The sequence below is a fragment of the Cannabis sativa genome, chromosome 2, assembly GCF_029168945.1.
Source record: "Cannabis sativa cultivar Pink pepper isolate KNU-18-1 chromosome 2, ASM2916894v1, whole genome shotgun sequence".
Lineage (NCBI taxonomy): Eukaryota > Viridiplantae > Streptophyta > Magnoliopsida > Rosales > Cannabaceae > Cannabis > Cannabis sativa.
In genome coordinates, this window is record NC_083602.1 from 57,985,226 (window position 1) to 57,997,766 (window position 12,541).

Genomic DNA, 12,541 nt, shown 5'->3' on the forward strand with positions numbered 1-12,541 from the left:
TTTATTAAAACACAGAATCCAATCGGTAACTTTTGTAAAACAGAGGTCCAAAATTGTATTTACCCTTAAAAAAAAGGTTGTAGCAGTGCACTCTCTTATCATATTGGACACCCACTCTCAACTCTACAGACAGTGGAGTCCAAGAAATTTGTAAGGCCAAACATAAGCTTGATAACTTGTAAGGTATATGGTTAACAATTTGTTATAAGGCAATGTTAAGGCACCCCATGCTTGAGTTCTAAAATCATTAATGCTAGCTTTAAAATCTGAATTTGACATGTCCAGATTCTAATACACATCTAGTCTCAAGCGTAAAATTAACTCATCCCATGCTTATGTTCCATCTTTTGACTTGGGTTCTTTAAGTGAATGCTGCTCAGCTATGTGACCGATTCAAGGCTTGAAGTGCAAATATAGGCCATGGCTTAAGCTGACTAGTCACATAAAGACTCCAGTAATGTTATCCCCACCTCAAATTGTAATGCTATTTTTTTCTGTTTTTACCAGAGTTGATGTGTTACATTCCCAATCTACTATTCCAAGACCTCTACCTTAAGAAGCTCCATAAAAGACAATATTCTTGGTTTTATCTCCTTCATTTGTTACATCAAAAAAGACTGAAGATAGATTTGGCAATTCAAACAAACAAGCAAAACCGAATTCACATTACTTCTAATTTAATTTAATTAAAGCATAGCTTTAGCACAATCCTGTAACATGTAAAAAGGGTCTTTAAAAATAACATGTAAACTCAATAACAAATGGTCAAAAACCCAAAAACGATGTCTCCATAATAACCTAAAGAGGTGTCATCCTTGAGAAACAGCTACCTTACTTCTCAGAGGAGTTGGGTCCCCTCTTCTTTCCAAATCCAACCACTGCAACAAATACAAAAAATGCCCATAGGGATAACTCAATTAAAATTCAAAGGTCACCAAAATCAACAATTTATATAAATTTGATTTGTTTAGGAAGAAAAAAGAAATTATTATGAAATAAAAACTTACCAGCGGTGACAAAACGGCGGTTGTATTGCATGCGCTTGTGAGCACGACCTCTGGGCTTCTTCTTCTTGTCCTGCTTGGCAACTTTAGGGGTTTGCCCTCTCACCTTACCAGCACGAGCCAAAGATCCGTGAACCTTACCTGAAAATCAGAGAGAGGACTCAGTAATCAGTGAACAAATATAATTTTGGTTATAAGAGAGAGAGAGAGAGAGAGAGAGAGAGAGAGAGAGAATAAAGATCCAAGAAAAAATAGGAATTAAACTTACCCATGGTGAACTTCTTAACCTTCTTCGGCTGCTAAACCCCTTGAGATAAACCAATAACAAAAATAAATCAAATGGCACAAAAAGAGAAGACACAGCACAGCACAAACAGTTCAAACACAGCACAAAAGGGATTCAAAGATAACAATAGACTTTTGATCATATCCACTAATCATTAGAGTTCTGCAGGCTCAACAAGGTTACAAAACTAATAAAATGTAATATAAAATCAGAAATTTAGATCTGCATTTTTAAAGACATGTAGTTGCTCCTCTAGTAGACTCCCATAATTACAAAAAAAAAAAAATTACGGCAAATATTTTGTTTTTGAAAAAAAAGCAACACAGAACTCTTGCTTCTAGGGAACGAGTCACATGGGTATGAAGTAATCCACAGTGACCAGATAGCGAAGCGTTAACATAAATATGTATCGCACAAAGCTAAACCCACTATGAACACACATCTAAGCCAGTACCAAAACCATTAAAGGTGCAACCTACGATTTGCTTGTCATGAAAATCGAACAGATAATAACATTCTACTGAGTGAATCACTTATACATGCTTATAAATCCAGGGCATACATAAAACCTAGTAGAACACTTCACCAAGAAAACGAAACTATTATCTTAAAGCGAACCAGACCTGATAAGATTTAGATTTGTGAAAGAAAAAACCTTATCATCAATTTATGCAAGCATACTTTGTCAGAAATATTCGTGCAAAGATTCAAATTTCGCATATATAAAAAAAAAAAAGCAACAAACAAGATAAAAAGTTCAGAGAGAACATTATCAAAATCACAAAGAGAGATAGAACAATACTACACAGTGAATCAAATACAAGAACGAAAGAGCAGAAAGAAAGAGATCTATACCTCGGTGTGAAGAAGAATCGGTCGCTCGTCGACTTGGTTGTGTGAAGCGAGATACAGAAGAAGATGAGGAATGACCGAAGTTTGAGACTTTAAAGGACTGTGGCTAGGGTTTCTTTCTCAGCCATTAGATCATTAGGGGTCTGATCCAACGGTTGATGCTCTATATTGCTTAGTGAGACATAGACTATATGAAAAATATGTTAAATAAAATAATTATAATTATATTGTTAGTCCATATTTATATGAATCATTTTGTATCCAAATTATTTGTATTCTATGTAATTAAGAAGTTATAAGTGAATATAGCTATTGCTAAAATAAATTATAATTTGCAGTGGAAGTTAAAAATCACATAGATTTTTGATAAGTTGGTTTGTAATTTGTTTGTGAAAAAATTAGTCCTCAAATTATATAAAATAACAGAAAAAATTTATAATTCACAAAAAATAAATTTAAAAATGTAAAATAATAATAGTAAATCAACAAAATTACACTTACTTAATTTTGAAGAAGATTTGTTGCCAAAAATTTAAAGTTTGTTGTTCAAGAAAAAAAAAATTGTGAATTAATTTGGCAAAATATAAAGTTTGTGGACCGATTGTCAAAAATATATAGTGTAAGGACAAATTTATCACACAAAAAAAGTTTGAGGATGAAGTTATCAAAATTTATATAGTTTAGAACTGTGCAGTACAAATAAACCTAATAATAATTGGACCATTCAAAAAGTATTTGTGTAAATTTATTTGGCATATTGATTTATTAGTGAGAGTTTTTGAAAAAATTATAATCTTTTCAGTGCACGATTAGTATGAAATTTGAAAATATTTTCTCTTTATTTCAAAAAAAAAAAAATCCTTTTTTTTAAGAAAAAAATATTATATTGCTACAAGATTAAATATTTTCATGAATTTAATTTTAATTGTTTAAAAATAATTTAAAGATTATTTTGGTAATAAAAAAATCAATGAATAACAATATAAATAAATTGTATTGATATTTTTTTTTTCAACTAGTAGCATAATTAAATCTTTAGCGAAACTAAAAGAAAACAAATAAGTATTTTTTATATTTTGGTATGATTTTTTTGATTGAATATAACCTTTTGGCAGTTGTTAATTAGAAAAGGTACTTTTTTTTTTTGTATGAAATAACAATTTTATTGAAATATTAGCATTCTGAATACAAAAGGACTTTTAAATTAGTCCAAACATTATGCTCAAATACGCTAACCGGTCAGAAATTGAGAATGTCTAGCAATAACATGAGTTACTCGATTTGTTGATTATCTAATAAAACGTAAATGCACATTATATAGAGAAGATAACAAGATTGGCAATCTTGAATACGCAAACTAAAAGTAGAGGACATGGCTTGATTACTTCGAATGGCCTGGATAGAAAGCAAATTATCAGTCTCAATCTCTACATTAAGCAGTTCTTGCTCTTATTTTGATTTCCTTAAGATTTTAATATTTGTTTTTGTGTCAGGACGTTTAAATAGGAATAATGAGTGGTGCGAATGTTGAAGAGATGACCAAGATTGTCACAGATTTTTATGGACAGTTGTTCCAACGGGAACCCCATCTTTACCAAAAAGTGAGCAGTTACTTCAAGCAGTTAAACTTGTAGTAACAGAAGAAATAAACTCAAAGCTAAGAAGACTGTTTGCAGCAGAAGAGATAAGAAATATTGTGTTTTCCATGTCTGCAAATAAAAGTCCAAGATCTGATGGTATGAATCTAAAATTTTACCAAGAGTTTTGGGATATAATATGACCATTGGTAACGAGGACCGTGATAAATTTTCTTGAGGAAAATGAAGATTTATCATTGATTAATTCTACAATAGTTACACTTATTCCCAAAATAAAAGTACCAATAACTGTCAGTGATTTTATGTCGATAAGCCTATGCAATGTTCTTTATAAAATCATTTCAAAAGTTTTGATCAATAGATTAAATCCTTTTCTTCCAAAGGTAATAAGTGGCACGCAAAGCACTTTTGTTTTGGGTCGGCTAATAATAGACAATGCCTTAATTGCTTATGAGGGTCTTCATAGTTTACGAAGGCATACAAGGGGAAAACAATATTTTACTACAATAAAATTTAATATGAGCAAAGCCTATGATCGGGTGGAGTTAGTTTTTGTAGAGAGAATGTTGCTAAAAAGAGGTTTTGAACAACAATGGGTGGGAAAATTGATGAAATGTGTCTACTCAATTCGGTACTCTTTTTAATTAAATGGGAAGATTTATGGAGAAGTAATACCGACTAGAGGCTTAAGACAAGGAGATTCACTTTCACCATACCTTTTTTTATATGTGCAGAAGGATTTTTAGCACTTCTTCGACATATAAAAGAAAAGAGAGACATATTAGGTCTCAAAATAGCTAAGCATACTCCACCAATTAGTCACTTGTTCTTCGTAGATGACAGTTTGCTCATGTTTAAAGCTTCAGAGAGATCATTAGTATCAATACAAAAAATCTTCAATCTGTTGTTAGACATTTATATGTATAAACTGAAACATATATGATTAAGTATAAAATACGGAATTAAGTCAAACATATATACACTATGAATAAGGATCGAAATACCTCCAGCCATTGATTCTTGAGCTTCAAACCCACATAAGCTTTGATCTGCAAAGAAAACTGGTTGATGTGCGTAATCGGGCTTCCTCGCTCTCTCAACTCTCTTTAGATGGATTTTGCTGTTATGAACAGAATGAGTGAGAAGCTCGGGGACCGAGACCCTATATTTATAGGTGAGATACTCCATCAGTATCTGCGCCACATTAATTGTCAGAATATTTTGACAATTAATTCAAGAAATCAAATCAGGTAATGAATATAGAAATCTGACCATATATAGAATATTACATAATTGATTTTGTCCAGATTCAATGAATATAAAATATTCATTTATCAGAAAATCAATTATTTATTTATTTCCTTAAATAGAAATACATTTCTTTAAATAAAAATATTCTTATATTCTCCCACTTGGTCAGCATTTAGACTAAAACATTCAAACCCAAACGTTCCTCATTATATAGTAAACATACGAATCATAGTGACATGTCCTCATTATAAGTCGAGTATTATCTTCCATGTATTACAATATATTTATTATATAATAATGTACTTAATGTGGCAATGTACTTAAGTGAATAAACCCTAACCCTTATGCTTATTCAGGTCCTCTTACGATAATTTTCTCAGATGAAATTAAGGTGCACATAAATATGAGAAAATATCAAAATTAGAGTTTCATTGAATAATTTTTGGTTGTGCAAATATAAAAAACTGCATATAGGTTAACTGAATCCCATATTTACTTTATGATCCTTGAATTTGTGTTACGGCATGCCTTTAGTCGAGGATGTGCGATCACCCAATTCAGTTTGTGTGATTAATGACCACTTATCATGCCTTTTTATGGCTAAATACTTAATGTCGATATGCTAGCCTCGACTAGTACTCTTATAGTTATTAACCATAAATATTGTAGCTGAATTTATCGCAAAATTTTCTTAATGGCCTAATGAAACTGTAATTCTGAACTCTAGGCCTACTATGAAACTCTATAATACATCATACGAGATGTATCCTCAAAACAATAAATGAATCTGACTTCTATAGTGGAAATAATAATCAAGATTCTTTTCAATATAACTTACTGGTAATCCTAAGGACGTAATAAAATATTGATTTACGTGAATCAATACAACCAGTGAAGTACGTTAGAATCTAATTGGTTAACTATATTTCCAGATGGTCAATTCATCTAAACAAAATATGTATGAATATAATTTTAGTATCTTAAAGACACCTCATCACTTTGTATGAAGAATAAAGTGGTCTTAACTTTAGTTATTCTGATACTATTTAACGATCCTGAAACAAATGTAATGCAAAGTCTTATTCAGACTCATAGGCATACATTAGGCTTCAAAAATAGAAGCAAATGAATGTTTTTGATTTATTCTCATTCCAAATCATTTTTCAAATGTTGGTTTGAGTTGAATTATCACACTTAAAGATAAAAATTATATCAGATGAATAATACATAATTTTATTTAATCAGAGATGCTGTGGCTACTCTCTAATTAATTAAAATTATATATGTTATTTATATGCATTATCTCAAAATAATAATTTGAGATATGAATTATTTCAACTTATATAGAAAACTTTTATCATCATTTGCAAGTAACATATTGTCTACATATAAAACAAATATTACTCCCACTAACCTTCTGGTATATAATTATTTCCATAATTCTCTTTTCAAACCTAAAGGAAAAGATGATTTAATACCAATTTGTGAGATGTTGGTTTTAATCTACAGGTAGACACCTTAAGCTTGCATATGTTCACCACTATTAGAGGAAAAATTTTATGGCAGTCTGTATACCTTCTCCTCTAGTTCACTGTTTGGAATTGATTAATAAATTGAAACGAGCAACAAATGTCAAGGTCTATAATAGAATCATTTATAAAAACAAGTGAGAATGTAAATCTCCTTTATTATTGATTCTTATTTCAAAATGAACTTCTTAGCAATGAATATTCTTTTATATCTTTATGTTTCTCAATGTTGCCTAATGAATATTATTAGTGAAAAAACTTATGCTTAATTAATGTTCTCCACCCCATTAGGCAACTTTACTAAAGATAAACTTTATTGCTCTTTAAGATATTCATTTCTTCATTCATGGCATGTTGTACTACAACTTCAATTCTTTATCATTCTATAATTTAATTTGTGTCTCAAATTAATATTGTAGTTGAACTCTTATTGTACAAAATGTAATCACTAGAAAACATTGATCTTATTGTTCTGATAAGTCATCTTAAGGATGGACCAACAAACTCTTAAAAGAGCAAATGGTTCAATATGCATGTTATTTTAGAAATTATAAGCAATTACTAAATAACATAACATATTAGAATTTTATCAATGACTTGTAGACTATTAATGATTAGTTATGAATTCTCAATAACCATTAACCTTAAGGGTTGTTGTACTAAATCATAATTAATCTAATACTTGAGGTGGAAGTTTGAGAAAATATGAATGATCTTTCTTAGAAACTAGGTTCCTAGATTGATCACTCCCACTGATCAAGTCAATTCTTATTTCCACAATTCTAGTATTGTGAGATGGATAATAAAATATGTAACCCTTAGACCTTATAGCTTTTATGATGAAATGCTTATTTATGGTATTTGGGCCCAGATCTTTTCTTTGACAATTGTACTCTAACTGTATATGGGTATTTATAAAATGTGTACATGTCATCAAGTCGGTTTTCAACCTTATCACAACTCAAAATATGTTTGAGAAACAACTTTGGTTAGAACACGATTCGATAAGTACACCCCATTGAAGAGTATCAATAGAGAAAGATTTAGGAAAGTTCGGAGTTTGCTATGTAGGCTCCACCCCATGTCCAAAAAATGCTTAGTTTCTTAAATCTGTCACACACTATGATTTAGGTATACCAGGCATATGTATCGGGCAATGAACCCATGCTTTTAAAGAAACTTTGCAAATGGACTGGGAGTTTATCCATACTCACGGATTTTAATGTAGTATTCTCCATTTTATATTTGATCTCACTATCTTAATATGCAAAATGCACTATTTCTCTACTTAAGATTTAAATGTCTTTCAAACATATAAATCTATACTTTTGTAGAAATATAATTTATGTGAGTAATCATTAAAAAAGAGATGCAAAATAAGGAAATAAAATAAAATTCCAAAAATAAATCAAAATAATTAAATTTCGGAATTTTCTTAAATTTTTCTTAATTTTCCTTTTTTTTTTTGAAAAATCTGCCCTGAAAAACGGCACGTCGTTTTTTAGCTATATGCAAAACGACACGTCGTTTTTTTTACAATGAAGGCTGGCTGCTCACACGGGAAAACGACACGTCGTTTTTCACAAGAGGAAAAACGACACGTCGTTTTCCACAAGAGGAAAAACGACACGTCGTTTTATGAATCTGAAGGCTGCCTCAGAAGACGAAAAACGACATGTCGTTTTCCACAGGGGAAAAATGACATGTCGTTTAAACAAACGACAGCAGCAACAATACTTGAAAAACGACATGTCGTTTTAGCAAACGACAGTAGTCAAAAAAACTTAAAAACGGCATGTCGTTTGCGAGAAACGACACGTCGTTTGAGTCGTCTTCTTTAGTCAACCTGGGTCATTTTGACCCGTTTTTCTACGCGTGGGTCCGATGGACCCGACCCAAACCCGATCGGTGAAGAGAATTTTGACGACCAAATTACGTGTTTTTAATCCCGAAATGATCCAAATGAAAAAATAAAGAGATCTATGTGGATTTTATGCATCTAAAACACGTAAAAGTCGATTTTAATTCCAATGAAAATGAGTTGGGTCCAAACGTGTTCTTCAAAATTTTTTTTTCCAGATTTTGATGTTTATTCAAATCTTTTTCATGCACGAAATCACTCTATAATTTTATATGAATGTGATATTGCAATAAAGATTTAAAATACACACCCAAAATATATATATATATATTTTTTTCTTAACGAAGAACGAAACTTAAAATTTTATGTATATATACATATATACGTATACAATATATATCACATAAAATTATCAATCCAATATGAAATATATATAATGAAAATATATATAACCATACATAAATATATAAATGTATATATGAAAGATGTATATATATATATATGAATAACTTTTATGTATATGGATATATATGTATGTATATGAAAGTATATATATACATGAACTTGAATATGAATGAGTATATATAAAAATAAATTGAGTACGAATATATATAATCGGGATTATATAATATGAAGGTATATATATATAAAAATATACATAATTTATATTATAAATGAAAAACTCTGTATGTATATATATATGAAACTCAAAATAAATCAAGGCAGAGATATATAATCCGCTCTGATACCAACTGTTAGACATTTATATGTATAAACTGAAACATATATGATTAAGTATAAAATACGGAATTAAGTCAAACATATATACACTATGAATAAGGATCGAAATACCTCCAGCCATTGATTCTTGAGCTTCAAACCCACATAAGCTTTGATCTGTAAAGAAAACTGGTTGATGTGGGTAATCGGGCTTCCTCGCTCTCTCAACTCTCTTTAGATGGATTTTGCTGTTATGAACAGAATGAGTGAGAAGCTCGGGGACCGAGACCCTATATTTATAGGTGAGATACTCCATCAGTATCTGCGCCACATTAATTGTCAGAATATTTTGACAATTAATTCAGGAAATCAAATCAGGTAATGAATATAGAAATCTGACCATATATAGAATATTACATAATTGATTTTGTCCAGATTCAATGAATATAAAATATTCATTTATCAGAAAATCAATTATTTATTTATTTCCTTAAATAGAAATTTATTTCTTTAAATAAAAATATATTTCTTTAAATAAAAATATTCTTATATCTGTATGTTGATTGTTCTAGACAAGTTTAATTTATTTATGTTGACCGAGGTTTTCGGCAACTATTAAAATATAATTATAATAAGGAGCTGTAAGAAAGTGAGATGAAGACTTTTTACGTGGTTGGGGCGTTAATGAGCCTTAGTCCACGAGCCACTGCTATTAATGGATGTATTTAATACAGATTCTACACTTGAGAGAATGTTTTTCTCTTAAATACAGAGAATGTTCTTGGTGAGTTTTTTCTCTTCTTGCTCTTTTGCAACCAAGATTCTCGACCCCATTAAATGAGCTTTGAGGGGGTATTTATAGTGTTTTGGTGGGGTAATCCCTAGAATTGTTCTTACACATGTGTCTGTAAGTATCCATAAAGTTGGGCATTTCCGATGAATATACCATGGGTGATGCATGGTCAAATCCCTAGGTGCTGTAGGGTTTTTATGGAGAATGTCCTTTTTTGTCTTGTGATTGACGTGACTCTTCGCAGAGTAGCGAGTCGGCCCAGACTTAAATGATCATTCTTTATGCCTTCTTGTTCGGGGGTTGTGCCGTCAGACTTTATTGCGTGTTACAGTCCCAACACGCTTCCTCCCATGCAGCATTAAATGCGACTTGATTTCTCGGGAGAGAACTGACACATCCCGGAGAGCCTTCATGCTATACTAGCTTCCTGGAGTACCTTGTACTCCGGGTGTCTCCTCCGGGACCCATGCTAATAGCGCTTCCTGGTGGCATAAAAAGACTTAGCAAATCTTTCCAAGTTATCTGATCCACGTGTCCCCTCTCGACTGGTCCACGTATTTTGGGCGAATTTTGGAGCAACATTTACCCCCCAAGCCTTGTTTACTTAGTAAAAATAAACCAAGGCTTGTTCAAGTGTCTCCGGTTGACCCCTCGTTTCCCTAGCTCGAGCCTCGAGCGCGTGGGGGCAAATTAAATGATGTCATTTAATGCAGCGATATGCTTTTTGCAGGAATGTTTCCAGCCGCCTCCTCGGTCTTCTGATACGACTTGGGGGCGCGTGGAGGTGTGTCTGATAATGGCGTTAAATGCAGCGATTCGCTTTTGCAGAGGTCGATTCGTTTCACGCCCCATGATTGATGCGGCGCATTGATGGTGTCAGACGGATACTCAAACGTTTCCACCGCCTTAATGGTAGATTGATCTGGTCCGTTGATCTTTGGAAATTCGAATCGTGCGTTTCCCCCACCGTGCGATTGGTAGGTGAAGACGCCTGTTCCTCATGCACTTTTGCCTATAAAAGCCACCACCTTTCCTTCATTTCGGTTACTTTCCATTCCTTGCCATTTCTGCTCGAATTTCCTAGAGAGAAAATTTCTCGAAGTAGCACGAACTATCTTAATACTCAGACACTTCATTCAATTTTCCAGTGTTTGATTCTGCCAGTGCTTCTCAACTCTCACTCGACCACCTTTCAGTTCCTCCAGTTCAACGATCGACTGTAAGTTTCTTGCATCCTTAGATAATAACATGCTTATATTTACTTCGTTCGTTTTCTGGGTTCGCACTTAGAGGCTTCTGGGTGTGTGAGTGTTTAAGTTCTTCGAGTTCTTTTTTTTTTATGTTTACTGCATTAGTTGTAGAATCACCATTTATCATGCCCCTGTTGTAGTTATACAGTTCTGTTTGAAGAGGGCCATGTGTTCTTCGTTTAACAGTTGCTTAGGGCATAGGATGGCTTTTCTATCCCTTTTTTTTTTCTTTTTGCGAAACCACTTTCTGCGATTTCACTGCACCCGACACTTGTTGAGGGATTCTCTCCAGAGTTTCCCAGGTGACACGTGTCCGGAGGGGGCCTCTTTCCAGCGGTTAGGGGACCCCCACTCCCTTTTTCTTGATTTAGAGTTTGGTATGGGACCTAACTGCTGGATTTTTCTTTTTCCCTTTTGTTTTTCTCAGAACATAAAATGTCTGCTTCTGGCTCGAAATCTTCGAAGAAGAAAGGGAAAAACATGGCCACCCTGGAGGAGGTTTCTCTGGGACCTGTTGCCCAGGAGGGGTACAAGTCCCGTGCAACTGGCTGGGAAGCGGCCGAGCTTCGATCGACCCTGACTTGTCCTCACCAGCTGGAGAACATTATTAATGTGGCTGGGATCAAACCCTCCACCTCGGGGACCTTCCACCGGCCTCCTCGTGACTCGGAGACGCCTAACCACAACTATGAGGGCTTCGGGGCTTGGAGTCAGACCCATTTGATGACCGGTGCCATGCTCCCGCTCCAAGATTACTTTGTGAATTTTCTTGTATTTGTCGGCCTTGCGCCATACCAACTTATTCCTCAAGCTTACCGCCTGCTCTCAGGCTTATTCATTTTTTACACCGCCCGTGGGCTGAGGTCTCCCGGCCCGGCGGAAATTTTATATTTTTATGAACTTGTATCTGTCCCCAAGAAAGGGGACAAACTTAAGGATGGTTTTTATGGGTTCGGATCCACCCTGCTAACGAGGGGGTGGTTCCATATAATAGGCAGACTCATGTTAAGGAGTACCGCCACCGCTTTTTCTTCTCGTCCGAGTTCAGGGCCGTGGACCACCCGGAGCTTCTCACGGAGTGGGTGCGGATCCCACCTTACCAGCGGACGCTTCCCACTCAGGCTTTCCTTCGAAGGGCCCAAGCCTTCGCCTCCTACGACCATGCCGATCTTGATGTCGGGGGCCTGGTCACCACGGAGAATTGTAGGAAGGCCAAACTTATCCTTTCTCATCAATCCGTGGATGACTCCAACCTCTCACGGGTCATCTGCCCCAATGTGAGGGCGCCGGTTGCGGAGAAGGCCTTCCGGGATGAGCTCATTGCTACGGCAGAGAAGAAGTACCAAGATTATCTCTACCGGAAGGCCCAGGAGAAGGCGTATTCTAAGGCCCAGGCT

General features: G+C 34.1%; 1 protein-coding gene across 1 annotated transcript; it reads right to left on the reverse strand.

Annotated features, from left to right (window-relative positions):
* Positions 1-644: 644 nt before the first annotated feature.
* Positions 645-2,274, reverse strand: LOC115720923 (small ribosomal subunit protein eS30z/eS30y/eS30x). The gene is made up of 4 exons (XM_030650132.2): positions 2,146-2,274; positions 1,273-1,311; positions 1,008-1,145; positions 645-878 (listed from the first exon to the last, which is right to left on the reverse strand). The coding sequence occupies exons 2-4, from the start codon at positions 1,274-1,276 to the stop codon at positions 832-834; spliced, it is 189 nt and encodes a 62-aa protein (XP_030505992.1). The 5' UTR covers positions 1,277-1,311; positions 2,146-2,274; the 3' UTR covers positions 645-831.
* Between the last annotated feature and the right edge of the window lie 10,267 nt (positions 2,275-12,541).

Bases quoted from the DNA above. Each gene is read 5' to 3' on its own strand.
- LOC115720923 (XM_030650132.2), bottom strand. The intron at 879-1,007 runs GTAAGTTTTTAT...TATTTGTTGCAG, and splicing joins CCGCCGTTTTGTCACCGCTG to TGGTTGGATTTGGAAAGAAG.